Raw genomic sequence first — 15,063 nt, forward strand, 5'->3', positions numbered from 1 at the left:
ATTATTTATTGCAAAATATAAGATGCAAATGGAGCTAGTGCATTTTTGGTTGTACACATGTTAGATGTATCATGTTAGGAAGAAGTATGACTTTATTATTATCTTTATTTATAGATTATATATGGCTTAAAGAGATGTGCACAAGTGCAAAGCTGACAAGGGGTGGACTATGATGATTAAGATTATGTGTCAATTGGCTAGGCCATGATTCTCAGAGGTTTGGAAGATATTATGTACAATCCTCCATTCTGTGATTTGATGTGAGAAGCCAATCAGTTAAAATGGGAGTTTCTGAGGAGGAATGGGCTGCATCCAATATACCTGGATGTTCTGGCAAACATCCCTCTCTAGATTCTGCACCTGACTCATCATCCTCTGACCTATGGTTCCTGCGAAAGAAGCCAGCAGCCTGCCATCTGTCCTGCCGATTTTGGGTCCATCAACCCCTACGACCATGTGAATCAGAAGAAACCTCTAGCCTGATGCCTGACCCACGGATTAGTTAGCTCTTAGAAATAAATCTTTCTCTTTATATGTTTAAATATGCTGATTTTGATCCTCTAGAATAAAATCTAATCCAGCCAATGGATTAGACAATGCAAGGAATAGCTAAGGAACGCTAGCATCATTGTGAATTTGTTCTTCCTAATTTCTTTTATCTTTTGTTGTTGAGCATTTACAAAGTACCCATTTTAAAAAATTACAGCTATTTATAAGTGGACTTAAATTATGACTTTTTGGCCACAATGCAGTTCAAGAAGTAAAAGTAAACTTTAGAGTCAGAGAAACCTAATTCTTACTCTGCTACTTCCTGTGTAGATCATACAGATTAAATAATGAAATTCTGATCCTTAGTTTTCTCATCTTTAAAAATATCAGGTTTGCTATCTGTTACAAAAGGTTATTCTGAATAGTCAATGAGTTAACAGATGCAATGTACTTATATAGCATGTGGCCTACAGTAGATGCTTGGGTAAATGCTCAGTACCTCTCATCGTTCATAGATTATCAAATTTTTACACAAATAGCATGTGTAGTACATAGTTCTGGCATATCATGCACATTGTTTTCCATAAGTGCACTATACCAGTATTTTTTAATATACTCATGACTTGAATTTCAATTATTTTTCTGTCCAACTGATTTAATGTCAAGTCTTCATCTTGGTGCCTATTGATGCAGAGGCTTGGTTCCCAGTAGCAGGCCCTTACCAGCCTACTACTCTTGACTTTCTAAAGCACCCTCTCTTCTAGAAGGATTCTCTCTGCTCTGCAAGCCACTTTCTTCAATGAAGGAATAAATTATTTTTTCTGCTCTGGGACCAGCCCTTGCTATGGTGGCTGGTCCCAAAGTAGGAGGTATGCAAGTATGCACACCCTGGACTGGAAAGACCACTCAGGCAGACAAGGCCAGCATGTCACAGCAGTGTGTATTCCACCTCGCTGTCTGGATGGCCCATCGCTGCACTTGGGCTGTTTGAATCTCTTGCCTACACGGATATTGTGGGGTGGGCATGAAAGTCATGGGCACAGAGGGCATGTGTCTGGACAAGACAACTTGGACAAGATGGATCTGACTTGCCACCTGGGGGCCTCACAGAGCCAAGGCAGTGCACAGCTGCACCTGCCCTATCCTGCCACTCAGCATTATATGGGGCCAGCACTGCAGGACCCATGTGCTCAAGGGCAATGGCTCCCACCCACTACACGACCTGCCCATGTTCAGGCTGTGGCATCTCTGCATGCAGCTCTCTATCTGACCCTCGGCCTGTCTCTGATGGGACTTGCTTGGGCTCAGATCGGCTACAAGGAACTCTACTGATTTCAGGCCCAGCCATGAATGCCCCCAGAGCAAATGTACAGTTTCAATTGTTTATTTTCCAACTATCTGGGTACTACCAAACTCAATCCATGACTTCATGATCATGGGTTATACCCTTATTATACAAATATGATCAAAAGTAACATTTTTGGACTACTGAATGAGGGGCTGAAATTCACTTCTAGGAATGTCACTAGACATATGCAGTGTATGCATGGGTGCACTGTGCCAGAACATTTTTCTATACTTTATCATTTCTACCCATTATATGCGTGTGAGTGTTATTTATGTGGACATGCTACTGCTCAAAAAATATAATAACATCTCCCTATTTGGATGTAGTTACATTAACCTTCTTGGTTTTTTTGAGGAAAAATTGAGCTTATTCTAGCCTCAGGGTTTTTACACTAGTTGTTTCCTATGTTTGGAAGTCTTCCCTCCTATCTTTGCTATACGCTACTTCTTTCTTTTCATTCGGGTGTCTGCCCAAACATGACTCTCCCTGAATATCTTATCTGTGGAAGATTTATTTTCCAGAGATAGATACAACAGTGTCTTCTACCCTACATGCCCTCTACAATAAACAGACATCTTCGATCAATAAGCATGTGATAGAAATGTTGTATGACCTCTGAACTAAGCCATAAAAGGAAATGCATACATGAGTGTTAACAGCAGCATTATTCACAATAGGCAAAAAGTGGAGACAACTGAAATGTCCAGCAACTGATGAATGGACAAACAAAACGTAGTACACCATACAATGAAATATTATTCAACCATAAAAAGGAATGAAATACTGATACATGCTAAAATATGGATGAACCTTGAAAACATTATGCTAAGTTAAAGTAGCCAGACACAAATGGTTATATATTAGATGTTTCCATTTATATAAAATAGCCAGAATAGGCAAATTCATAGAAACAGAAAATAGATTAATGGTTGCAAGGGTCTGAAGGGAGAAGAAATTGGGAACTGCTATTGGGTGTGAAGTTTCTTTTTTGAGGATTATGAAAATATTCTCAAAATAGTGATGATGGCTGCACAACTCTGTGGACATACTAAAAACCACTGACTTTTACATTTTAAAAGGTATAAAGTTATTATAAAAATTTACTATTAAAATTGATAAAACATTTTCTGATGGATTATTGGGTTTACTAAGTAAACCAAACCAAAAACTAAACTCACTGCTGTTGAGTCAGATCTGACTCATAGCGACCCCTCCTCGGGACTAAGTCAAGAAAAAAAAAAAAAAAAAAGGTGATGCAGCTTCCACCTTCTTCCTGGGACATGTTTTTAGAGTCCAGAGCCAAAGAAGTCTAACTACTCTGAGAAAGTAGGCTGCTCTGAGAAAGCCCAGGCCACATGGAGGGGCTATGTATAAGTACTCCCATAGATAGCCCTGTAAAAGTCCCAGCTGATAGTCAACATTAACTGTCATACATATGAGTGAAGATGCTTCCAGATGACTCCAGTCTCCAGCCAGAGTCACCCTCAAAGCCACAGTCTTTCTGGTGGAGACCCCACACATTGTAGAGCAGAGATAAGCCATCCTTGCTATCCTGTCTGCATTCCTAACACAGAAGCCATGATCAGAATAAAATGGTCATTTTTCACCACCAAGTTTAGGGGTGGTTTGTTTTATAGCAAGAGTAAAGAGCCAACATACTACACTCTTCCCATTATCTTTTTCACAGCACTTATTCTTTATATAACATTATGTTATATATCTATTTTTATTCTGTCTCCCACCACTAAAAGTAAGCTCCCAGACAGTAGGGTCCTTTTCTGTCTTGTTCACATAACCACATTACCAGAAAAATACCTAATAAAAATTAGATAGACAAAAAGAGTGTCGGATAAACAAATTAACAAATTATTGTGGAACCCTTATCATGGGAAGACCATCTGGTTAGAGCTTCCCTTGACATGAATTCTGAAATGTAGCTACTGTCATTTCATTAACTTTCCCAGTGAAATAATTTCCTATAATTATGTACCAAAGCATACAATACTGCAAATTCAAATAATCATAGCTTCTTTACTTTTAAGCAATGTCCAAATGGCTTATAATAATATTCTTGATGAAGTCATTTGATAATTCTACTTTAATAAATGCATCAAAATGAACATGATCAACAAATAAAATATATTAAAACAAAAATTGATTTAATCTACTTTTTAGGAGCTCTGGTGGTGTAGTGCCTAAGGCATCTGACTGCTAACCAGAAGGCTGGCGGTTCAAACCCACCAGCCACTCCTCAGGAGGAAGGTTGGCAATCTACTTCCATAGTGATACTGCCTTGGAAACCCAAGCAGGGGTCTCTATGAGTCAGGTCCGACTCGATGGCAACGTGTTTGTTTTTGGTTTTTAGTAATAACTCTGTGTTTATAAAGTTTATGAAAATTAATTACTATATATTCTTACCTTAAAATTAATAAATTTGATTCAGGTTGAAATGCAGGAAAAATAGTAGGTAATACAATTTTTTAAATACTTAAGTGGTTTACTTTGCAAAACAGTACGTTAACATTATTTTTTTTCTGTGAATGGGACTACAGCCTACCTCTGGTGCCAGATATTCTGGTGTACCACAGAATGTCTTCATGGTGGCTGCATCTGTGATTCCTTCTTTGCAAAGTCCAAAATCTGTAATTTTTATGTGGCCATCTTTGTCCAGCATCAAATTCTCCAACTGTGTATTAAGAAAAACAACATAATTTGTTCTAGTCTTCAATAACTGTTAAATACTGTTTTGAAAATGACTGAATGCTGAGTAAGATATTTTTGAAAGAGGACATAGTTGTAGTTAATAAAATTTTTAGTACTTACAAACTCTGTATATCTCCCTAATTTTGTGTGAAAATAAACATGTTTTGTCATACACTTCATGATGATAAAAATATTCATTTTTAAACCAAAGGAAAAGAATGCTATGCTTTCATAGCCATTATTGCATAAGTTCTGAAAACTAAAGCCTAATCAATTTTTCAAAGCAAACATTAATCCTCTTCTTTTTTCTTTTAAAAACAGAATGTGATATAAACAATCCCTAAGAGATGAGTGTCTTCTTCTAAGTATACACAGATGGTTTCCAACAATTTCTCTTGGGAATCTACTGCTATTATAAAATATTCAGTTACAGAAATGTTTTGGTGGTTGCTGTAAATCAAACATAAATCTTATTTTGTAAGATAAGGCGATATCCTCTTTTGCAGTTCTTTGTAATAAAGAAATAGCAAACCTTTTTACACATAGAAAAATATCAAAGTCAAACATTCAACCAAAACAACACGAATGTTATAAAATTAGAATCCCTTTGAATTCATTAATTCAAAAATACCTAAGTGAATGCTACATCTGAGACATAAACCAAGTGGCAAGATAATCTGTCTCAAATGAAAATTATGATATGCAAGAGGAGAGGCAGTCTGTACAAAGGTAGAACCATTAAAAATAACAATATTTGAACCCAAAGTTAAAATTATAATAAAGAGAGATACAAATGAGTTCTGATTTGTGATTCTACAGCCTTATGCAGGTAGGGGCACCCTAACTTGGCCCTATCATGTAGCTACAACCTAACAGCAGACCAAATAGGTACTTCTCTAAGAAATAAGAAATATACCTGTGATAAAAAAAAATCAGAAGATGAATGAAAATTAACTTATTTAAGGAGTATTTAATCGATTCCTTAGTGTGATGACATTTAAAAGTTCTTAACTGAACTCTTGACTGCTAACCAGAAGGCTGGCGGTTCAAACCCACCAGCCAATCCTCGGAAGGAAGGTTGGGCAATCTACTTCTGTAGTGATACTGTCTCGGAAATCCTAGGAGGGGTCGCTATGAGTCGGGTCCGACTCAACGGCACATAACAACAACAACTGAACTCTCCAGTCAAGTATCAAATTAAAAAGAGAACCCCAGATAAAAACATAAACACACACCAATCACATAAAATGACTGACATATTATTAAATGTCTTTTAAGCCAGAAACTAAATAGTTAAGCAAATTATGTTTACTGAAGGAGAGATCAGAGGACACATAGCCTTTTTGTATGGTACTTAAATCTGTTATGCAAGTGAATTAAATGTTCAATAACTGTTTCAGCATAGCATACTTCAAAGAAATCAGTTTTCAATTAGACTTCAGAAAGTTGAATGAACCCTAATTATGTTCTTGAACCTTTTTATAAAGAAAAGTTCTCTTATTTTATACAAACCAAGATGTCTTGTATCTTCCTTCTGCTTTTTATTAACTAGAATCTATAAATCAAGCCTAATTTGCAGTAATGAAAATAAGTCCTTAATATTAAAAACTACTGGCAACATTGAGAATGAGTCTGTCTACTTTCATTTCTTCCTACCTATCATTTCTTTCTCTTTGCCTTGGCCTATTATTTTCTTCCTCTTTATCTGTCTGCCTCTGGTTTTCTCTCCTTTTTTCTTCTCTCTCAAACAATACATTCTTCTTCCTCCTTCCTCTAACTTGCCACAAAAGGAAAAAGAATTATATACTGGAGAATCTTGTGTACAAAACAACAGAATAAAAATTTGTATGCCCTATTCTTAATATTCTAAAATGTTGACTGTTTTAATATATCAATATATTAAAATATATAGACAAAACAATTTTTAAAACAGAATCTTTTAAAATATTTAATAAATCTCTTTTACTCACAATACACAAACATTTTAATAAAAACTTTGAATAATACATTGTATGACTGAATAGAATTTGAATGTATTCTACATTTCATTCCCACTCTGATCTAAGTTGGTAACATGCTATGCCAATCTTCTTTATATACAGGGGAAAGTATTCAGAGAAACATGGTTCCTACACTATTATCTACACCTTTTGACATAGCTATTTTCAAGTGGCTAGATAGAGAAGTATCAAAATGTATAAACAGCATTTTTAATAAAGCAGTATATATATACACACACACATACATACACCCCTGACTTCCATTTAATTCTTTACCCTCATAGTTCATCTTTGAGTCTCACATGAAAGGGTAAGACAAACAGAGATAGGTCAAGTCAGAAAGCAAGTATTGAAACTCTAGCTTTATCTCTTCCTAACAATGTGCCCATGATATATTAATAATTTCTATGTGCCTCAACTTCATTATTTATAAAACAGGTATATAAGTAATAGTACCAACCTAATGTGATGGCTTGAAATTAAATGAAATACTGATTCAGAACTTAACATGCAATAAGCATTCAGTAAAAGTAAATTACTCCTATTGATCATTTTTAAAACCCAAAGAGTTTAAAGTCTGATTCAGACGTCATCAAAGTAGTTTGTGCTCTTCCAGACAACAGGATATGTTATAGAAAAGAACAAAGTTCCAGAATGGATCACTCCCTATAAAATGCTTTGGCCAGTTCATTGAATTCATTAAAAATGCTTTTCAGTATTGCAGTAGTTTTTTGAATAAACTAACAAAACTTTTAAATTTTTCTTAATTTTCAGGTCAGATATATTATAATTTTCTCAGTGTCTTTCCTTAATTATTTTGCTTTTCTCATCATCCTAAAACGTTATTTGCTCAGTATAGTTGACAACAACTTATATGTGAAAAGTATGAGCAGACAGCTAGAGACGCATCACTTTAAAAAGATGGTATCTGCAAAACCTCTATTAACTTGTGTAAAGAGATGGTATCTGCAAAACCTCTATTAACTTGTGTAAAGAATAACCAGAGAGTAACAAACTAATGCAGATCCACAGACTGGACACATCAAAAGCATCTGTGGTGATGACTGCACAAAACTATGAATGCAATGAATGCCAGTGGATTATACACTTGAAAATGGTTCAAATGGCAAATTTTAAGTTTAGTATATTTTACCATAATTTACAACACCTGGAAATCACTTTCTTGATGCATTTAATATTGATACAGAGCATGTAGTCATACATTTTAGGAACCCTCTTACTGTATAAAAGAGGGAAAAAATTATAAATGATCTCTCTTTCATTCTCTCTTCTAAATCTCATGACTTTCCTTCATTTTAGCCATGAAATGAAAAATGAATATTTTCACTAACTGTTCAGGTGCTCTCTATTTATGAAATTTGAACTGTCTCTGTTTTATCTCCACTGTCAGTCTTGACAGCAGGGCAATATGTTTATGCCTAATATATTCAATGAAGTCAAATAGATACATGTTTATGCCTAAGCAACAATGAAGACAAAAAGATAGTTAAAAGAGTCAGAATATATTAAAAACCTCAGCAATGCTTTCTATATGTTCTATATGTATCAGTTACAAGATTTTTACTTTTGGGAAGAGAAAAAATATTAGACACATGCCACATATAATTTTCACATTAAAAAAAATGGCAACATGTTTTTATGCAGTTGACATGAACAGGCATTATTTGATAGAAGGTCTTGATTCACTGTTTATTTAAGGAAATGGTAGATTATGAAATCTTTTTTTCCCTCTGTGTTAACTTCTGTGTTGAAAACAAGAAATTAAGACAAGAGGGTACTACACTCCTTTCTGCTCTTGTTCGTACACAGAATAAAGCTGAATTCTAAAAATACTAGCTGTCTATAGTACAGTGCAGGAGCTCTGGTAGCATAGTGCCTAAGGCACTTGACTGCTAACCAAAAGGCTGGTGGTTCAAACCCACCAGCCACTCCTCGGAAGGAAGATGAGGCAATCTACTTCTGTAAACCCAAGGAGGGGTCGCTATGAGTCAGGTCTGACTTGACGGCACATAACAACAACAACATAGTACAGTGCCTCCAACCTTTTAAACCTCACAGCACAGTAGAAAGTGAAATCTGTAGAGCACACAAGGGCAAAGGGACAAGTCACTCTAGGCCAGAAGAGATTGGCCTGAAGGCCGCCCCGACCACCTTGTAGGCTGAGGGAGGCCATATCTTGGGCATATCTGTAACCCATTTGTAGCACACAGGGTGGGAAGCTCTGCTCTACTATATGTCAGACAAGCTATTAAATAGTCTAAAAACAAAAAAGCTGCATCCATAATTTTTAGGTATCATTTTATCTGAATGGCTGACATTGTGATTAAACAATGAAATGAAAACAGCATCTCCTAAAGGCCCTGAAAAATAAACCAACCAGCCAACCCATTGCTGTGGAGTTAATTTTGATTCATAGGGACCCTATAGGACAGCGGAGAACTGCAAAAGAGAGGAAGAGTCTCAACAGAGGCAAGTATTATTACATATACAACCCTGCAGTAACAGTAATAACAATAATCTACAAACAGATTCATAGACAGACATGCAAACTAAACAGGTGTGGGAAGGGGAATTAGACAACACTCACAAATAAATGTAAGTTTGACAGAGGATATTTCTACATATGTATTTATATATTCGGCAAATATATCCACGAATATAGTAGAGCACAGGAGACAAAGTTATGAAAACATTTTACCTATTGCTCTACGAACTACTTTGGTGAGTAGTGACTGGTGTCTTAAAAGCTTGAACGGCTATCTAAGGAGCAATTATTGGTCTCTCCCCATCCAAAGCAAGGAAGAGTGAAGAAAATCAGTGATGCATGGAAACAATTAGTGCAAAAGACTAATAGACCATGTGAACCCCAGCCTCCACCAGCATGAGACCAAAACAACAAGATGGTGCCCGACTACTACTACCGGCCATTCTGAAAGGTATCATTTAAAAGGTCCTGGATAGAGTGGGAAAAAAAAAAATGTAGAACAAAACTCAAAATTATTAAAAAAAAAAAAAAAAGATTACATTTACTGGTCAGACAGAGATTGGTGGGACCCCCGAGACTATGGCCCTTAGTCACGCTTCAAGCCTGGAACTAATTCACTCTCATGGCTTAACTTGAAATAGACAGGTCTATAAGGCGAACAATAACACCAGGGAAATACACCTTCCTCAGAAAAACCAATCATATGAGATAAGAGATCAAAAGGGCAGTATTTACCCAGGGATAAAGTTCAGAAGGCAGGAAGGGACAGGAAAGAAGGATGAATCGAAACAAGAAACACAGGGAGGATGTGGGATGGGTGCTATTACACGGAGGAGATTGCAACCAATGTCATGAAACAAAATGTATATACACTGTTGAATAAAAAACAGATTTACTCTGTAAACATTCACCCAAATCACAGAAAGTTAAATGAAACTAAAAAAGTTGTATAAAAACCTAAAATGAAAGTGTAAGTTCTAAAAATATCTGCATTAATGAAGAAGTCTTAGAAAAGATTTGTTAAAAGTATTATGCTACCATCAAGTAACACTGGAGGAGCTCTGGTGGCGTAGTGCCTAAGGCATATGACTGCTAACCAGAAGGCTGGCAGTTCACACTCACCAGTCACTCCTCGGAAGGAAGACTGGACAATCTACTTTTGTAGTGATACCGCCTTGGAAACCCAAGGAGCGGTCGCTATGAATCAGAACTGACTCGACAGCAGTGAGTTTGGTTTGTTTTATGAAGTAACACCAGTTTTTCCAAAGTAACTCTGAGCTGACAAATTAAGCAAACTTACTTTCCGTAATACAACAAAGGCTTTAAAAATTAATTTTTCATAGCTACCACTGGCATCTCAAATGAATTTGCATTTGAATAAAAATAATTAATAATGACACCTCAGAAATAAATCTGAGACTGATCTCAACCAAATTGGGGATTTAAAACAGGTTTTTAATGACGCTTTTTTAAAAATACAACTGGTATAGATATATTTGAAACATTTATTTTGACTCTAGAAAGGCAGAATGATGTACTGGAAAGAACACTAGAGCTGGAGCTGGGATTCATGGTTTACAAAAATCTTGACTTTGCCACCAACTTGGTCCATTACTTTGAGTAAGCCACTTACTAGACTTCTAGGCTTAAATTTTCTTACCTGTAAAACATGGACCAGCTCTAAATTTCTATGGTTTTACCTAAAGTATAGCATTCTGTTATGCATAATCCTTTGTACTACGGATACAAAAAACACTTTTACAGAATTTGAATACCTGGCTTGTTATACTATATGTAGTTTTCTTGGTATATATTCATATGGTTTCTGTCCTATGTTTCACATTTGCTTAAACTTTTAAGTTAAAGCTATACTTAAAATAAACTTAGAGAAAAGAGATCACTTAGTCATTTAGTAAGGTTAGTGAACTACATGACTAGCATTTATAAATTAAGTACTTTCCACTGTTGTTGTTGTTGTTGTTATGTGCCGTCGAGTCGCCCCGACTCATAGTGACCCCTCCTTGGGTTTCCGAGGCAGTATCACTACGGAAGTAGGATTGCCCAACCTTCTTTCCGAGGAGTGGCTGGTGGGTTTGAACCGTCAGCCGTCTGGTTAGCAGGCAAGTGACTTAGCCACTATGCTACCAGAGCTCCTTCCAGTACAGTTTAATAAATTTAGCTTAATTCTATTATCAGAAAGGATATGAGAAAGAAACTCATATGTAATAAACTTCAGTATACTAAGCAAATGTTGATTCATTTAATGAGAAATTACTAATGGAGAATTGTGATCAAGACCATCTCAGTTATATTACTCCTTTATCTATGCTGGAAATCAAATTAGCATTCTTTTCTTTTAGTTTCTTTAGGTTAATAAGCCCATTTTCCAGTTTTAAACATTCTAAATATGTTACTGAGTACTTCAAAATTATTCTCATTTCCTTAATCCAAGCCTCCTGTTCTAGCCCTACCCTCCTTATGCCCTAAAAATAAGATTCATAAAACACAAAGTGGGATTGGGAAGGTAGATTCAAACAGAAAAGAGGTATTTCTACTATATCAGGAAATTTAATACATATCTTGCTATGCCATATAACTAATTTCTTTTTAAAATATTTAGACTCAAGACATTTAATTATTATAGGATTATGTGATTAGGTACATAACTGATACAAGGATGCTGAAGTCTGCCAAAATTTCTGGTTATAAAAAGCTTCATGGTTAAGAACAATTACATACCGTTGATTTGTATTCATCTCTAATCCACTTTGGCACTTAGACAGTTGGTCACCTCTCATCTAGATGTTTTGTAGCTGCACAGTTCACTTTTTCCTGATCATAATATCATATATTTTCTTTTAAACTTTAATGAATGATATGTTGTATAAACATATATACAGTTTTCACAGCCATAGTGTAAAATAATACCTTATAATAATACCCAGGGAGCTCTGGTGGTGTAGTGCCTAAGGCATCTGACTGATAACCAGAAAACTGGTGGTTCAAACCCACCAGCCACTCCTCAGAAGAAAGGTTGGTCACCACCTTGGAAACCCAAGGAGGGGTTGCTATGTGTTGCAATCGACTCAACCACAGTGAGTTTTTCTTTTTTTTTTTGGGGGGGGTAGGAAGGAATAATACCTAATAATATCTTATGAACTACTCATTGGGATCATCAGAAGTTAAAGGTACATGATAGGAACACCTCTAAATAACTTAGAAAACTACTCCTTTAAGAATGAAAGGTATTAAAAGGAGCAAGATGAGGATGCTGAGAAAGTTGTGAGTTTTCAAAATGCAGTAATACACAGTCATACCTCATTTTCTGCAAAAAAAAAAAAAAAAACATTTCATAAAAGTTATGTGTAACTTCTACTTAAAAATTATATTTTAAATGAACTAACAGTTGATAAATAAAGAAACCTGTGTTAATTTTAATTGGTTCAGATTACAACATAATTTACTTTTTAAAAAAGTAGGATAATCACATTTAGAATTTGTTCAAAATGTCTCATGGTACAAACCTCCTTACTATGTTATTGTTGTTAGGTGACAATGAGTCAGTTCTGACTCGTGGAGACTGTATGTACAATAGAACAAAATACTGCCTGGTCCTGCATCATTCTTAAAATTTTTGCTATGTTTGAGCCCATTCATGCAGCCCCTGTGTCAATCCATCTCACTAAAGGTCTTCCCTTTTTCACTGACCCAACATGATATATTTCTCCAGGGACTGGTCCTTTCTGACAACATGAGCAAAGTATGAGAGAAAGTCTGGCTGTTCTCACTTCCAGGGAACATTCCCGGCTGTACTTCCTTCAAGATAGATTTGCTTGTTCTTCTAGGAGTTCATAGTACATGCAATATACCACAATTCCAATGCACTGATTCTTCTGTAGTCTTCCTTATTCACTGTCCAGCTATCACATGCATATGAGGCTACTGAAAATATCATGGCTAGGGTCAGGTGCACCTTAGTCCTCAAAGGGACATCTTTGCTTTTTAACACTTTGTTTCCTTACTATAGCCAACTTAATTCATAACAATATCATGAGAATTACTATTTCCTTTTATGAGCTATTCCAGGGTTCAGTAAACTATCACCCATGCATGAAATCTACTACTGCTTTTTTCATTTAAATAAAGTTTTATTGTGACAACCATACTCATTCATGTACATATGATCTGGGATTGTTTTCATAGTACAATGGCAGAGCCAAGCAGCTGTAACAGAAACTATACAGACATATCTACTATGTAAAAATCTCATCAGAAAAGAGTGTAGACAAGTCATGTCACTATTAATGATTAAAATAAAAAAAAATAGAGTGCTTTTTTAAAATCAACAAAAGGTTATACTTAAACACTTCATTTATTTAAACCCATCAAATGGTTTGTACCAAACTCAAAATATCCTTCTCATCAAAAAGCTTTATTTATTATAAAAGTTTCTTCATAGGATATTTCTTATAGGATGTTAGAATGTAATGATGAAACTTAATTGTTTTAAAATATCACTTTTAAAGTTACATCTAGACTTTAATCAGATGTTTAACATTTCTCAAACTATAATATTTATAGGAGAATGAAACTATTATTGATAGATCATATTTTATCAGACAAGTCAAGCAGAAATTATTTTTCACATCAAAAATTCACACATAAAGGAACTACATATCTATCAATGAATGAAATTTCCTGTCAAATGCAGTGAAATACATTCTTAAACAGCCCACTTTTTTTCCCAACTAAATCTACTTTTCTCTAAACTGTGTAACTTTGTAATTACTTTGTGTTTGTCCCTTTAGTCTCTGCAAAAACAAATTTTGATTACTTTTTTTTTACCTTGAGATCACGGTACACAATCTTTCCGGAATGTAGATAGTCCAAAGCAGAGACAATTTCTGCACCATAGAAACGTGTGCGGTCCTCAGAGAACACCCGCTCTCTCGACAAATGGAAAAACAGCTGCAGGGTAAACAGCAGGGACAGGATTGTAATAATTACTGATTTAGTGGGGGAAATTAACACAAACATAAAACACCTCTCATCACCATATTGTGATGATAGATAGTGTACTCTCAGTGGACACTGAGCACTCTTAGACAGCAGCTGGCTTATCTTTTCCAGGTTTCCAAGGGGAGACTGTGAGCTGTTAAATCAGCGTTTTAATCAATATACCAATCTTGTTTAAGGCATTCTGCTTGCTACCCATTTAACCTTCAGTTACCAGAGGAAAAAAGTATGTACCATCAGATTGCATTTCCTTCTCACAATACTGATGCTTCACCCTTTCAAGGATTTGGTATTGAGACATATTATTACATGAACACAAGCATAACTGTAATATTTTTATATTAATTGGAGGTTTACATTTGATTTCAAAGGATTGATGATTTGTTAAAACTGGTTTATATGAACTTATATTCTGTAACTGTTGATTCATCATAAAATCTTTTCAAAGATCAAGTCATCGTGATAGTGAGAAACTATAAGGCTTTAAGTTTTCACTTCATTACAGCAATGTTCTAAATGATTGAGATCTTCCATTGTTTCTATTACAGTTTTCTTAATCTATTTCTATTTTCAATAATAATTAACTATGCCTCCAACCTTTTCTCATATAGTCATTTGAAACTATAAGCCTCTCCATTTCTTGGGTTACTACTTAAAAGATAAGCCATTCAACAGTCAACAAATATTACTGGGTGGTCACTATGACTAAATACCCATCTCTTCATTTAGGCCAGCTCTTCAATGAAGAGGCTGTGTATCTATCTCATCTCTCAGTCCAACAATGTTCGTGAGCAAGGAGCAGGCTGCAGCATTATGAACTGACTAATGACCTTTGTTGTATTATTTCATCCCAGGGTTCCAGGTGAGGAGAGACAACGCAGGGACGTGCAGAGTAGCAGGCCGGAAGAGCAGGAGAAAGGGGATAAAAGCCTTGAACCTGGACAGAAGAGCAATCAGCCGAAGGGATTAGGTGAGGAGGGGAAACTCTGGCCTGCCCAGAG

The 15,063-nt window shown here is 35.6% G+C and overlaps 1 protein-coding gene across 1 annotated transcript in view; it reads right to left on the minus strand.

The window, feature by feature from the left end:
- AKT3 (AKT serine/threonine kinase 3) overlaps positions 1 to 15,063 on the minus strand; it is a 202,432-nt gene that overhangs the window by 82,561 nt on the left and 104,808 nt on the right. Inside the window, exons 5-6 of the mRNA XM_007949143.2 lie at positions 13,892 to 14,014; positions 4,395 to 4,523 (exon numbers count right to left, since the gene is read on the minus strand). Coding sequence (XP_007947334.2) covers positions 4,395 to 4,523; positions 13,892 to 14,014 — 252 coding nt within the window. The remainder of the gene's footprint in view (positions 1 to 4,394; positions 4,524 to 13,891; positions 14,015 to 15,063) is intronic.

This window comes from Orycteropus afer, unplaced genomic scaffold (assembly GCF_000298275.1).
Source record: "Orycteropus afer afer isolate SDZICR_OR568_19922 unplaced genomic scaffold, OryAfe1.0 scaffold00239, whole genome shotgun sequence".
NCBI classification, from domain to species: domain Eukaryota; kingdom Metazoa; phylum Chordata; class Mammalia; order Tubulidentata; family Orycteropodidae; genus Orycteropus; species Orycteropus afer.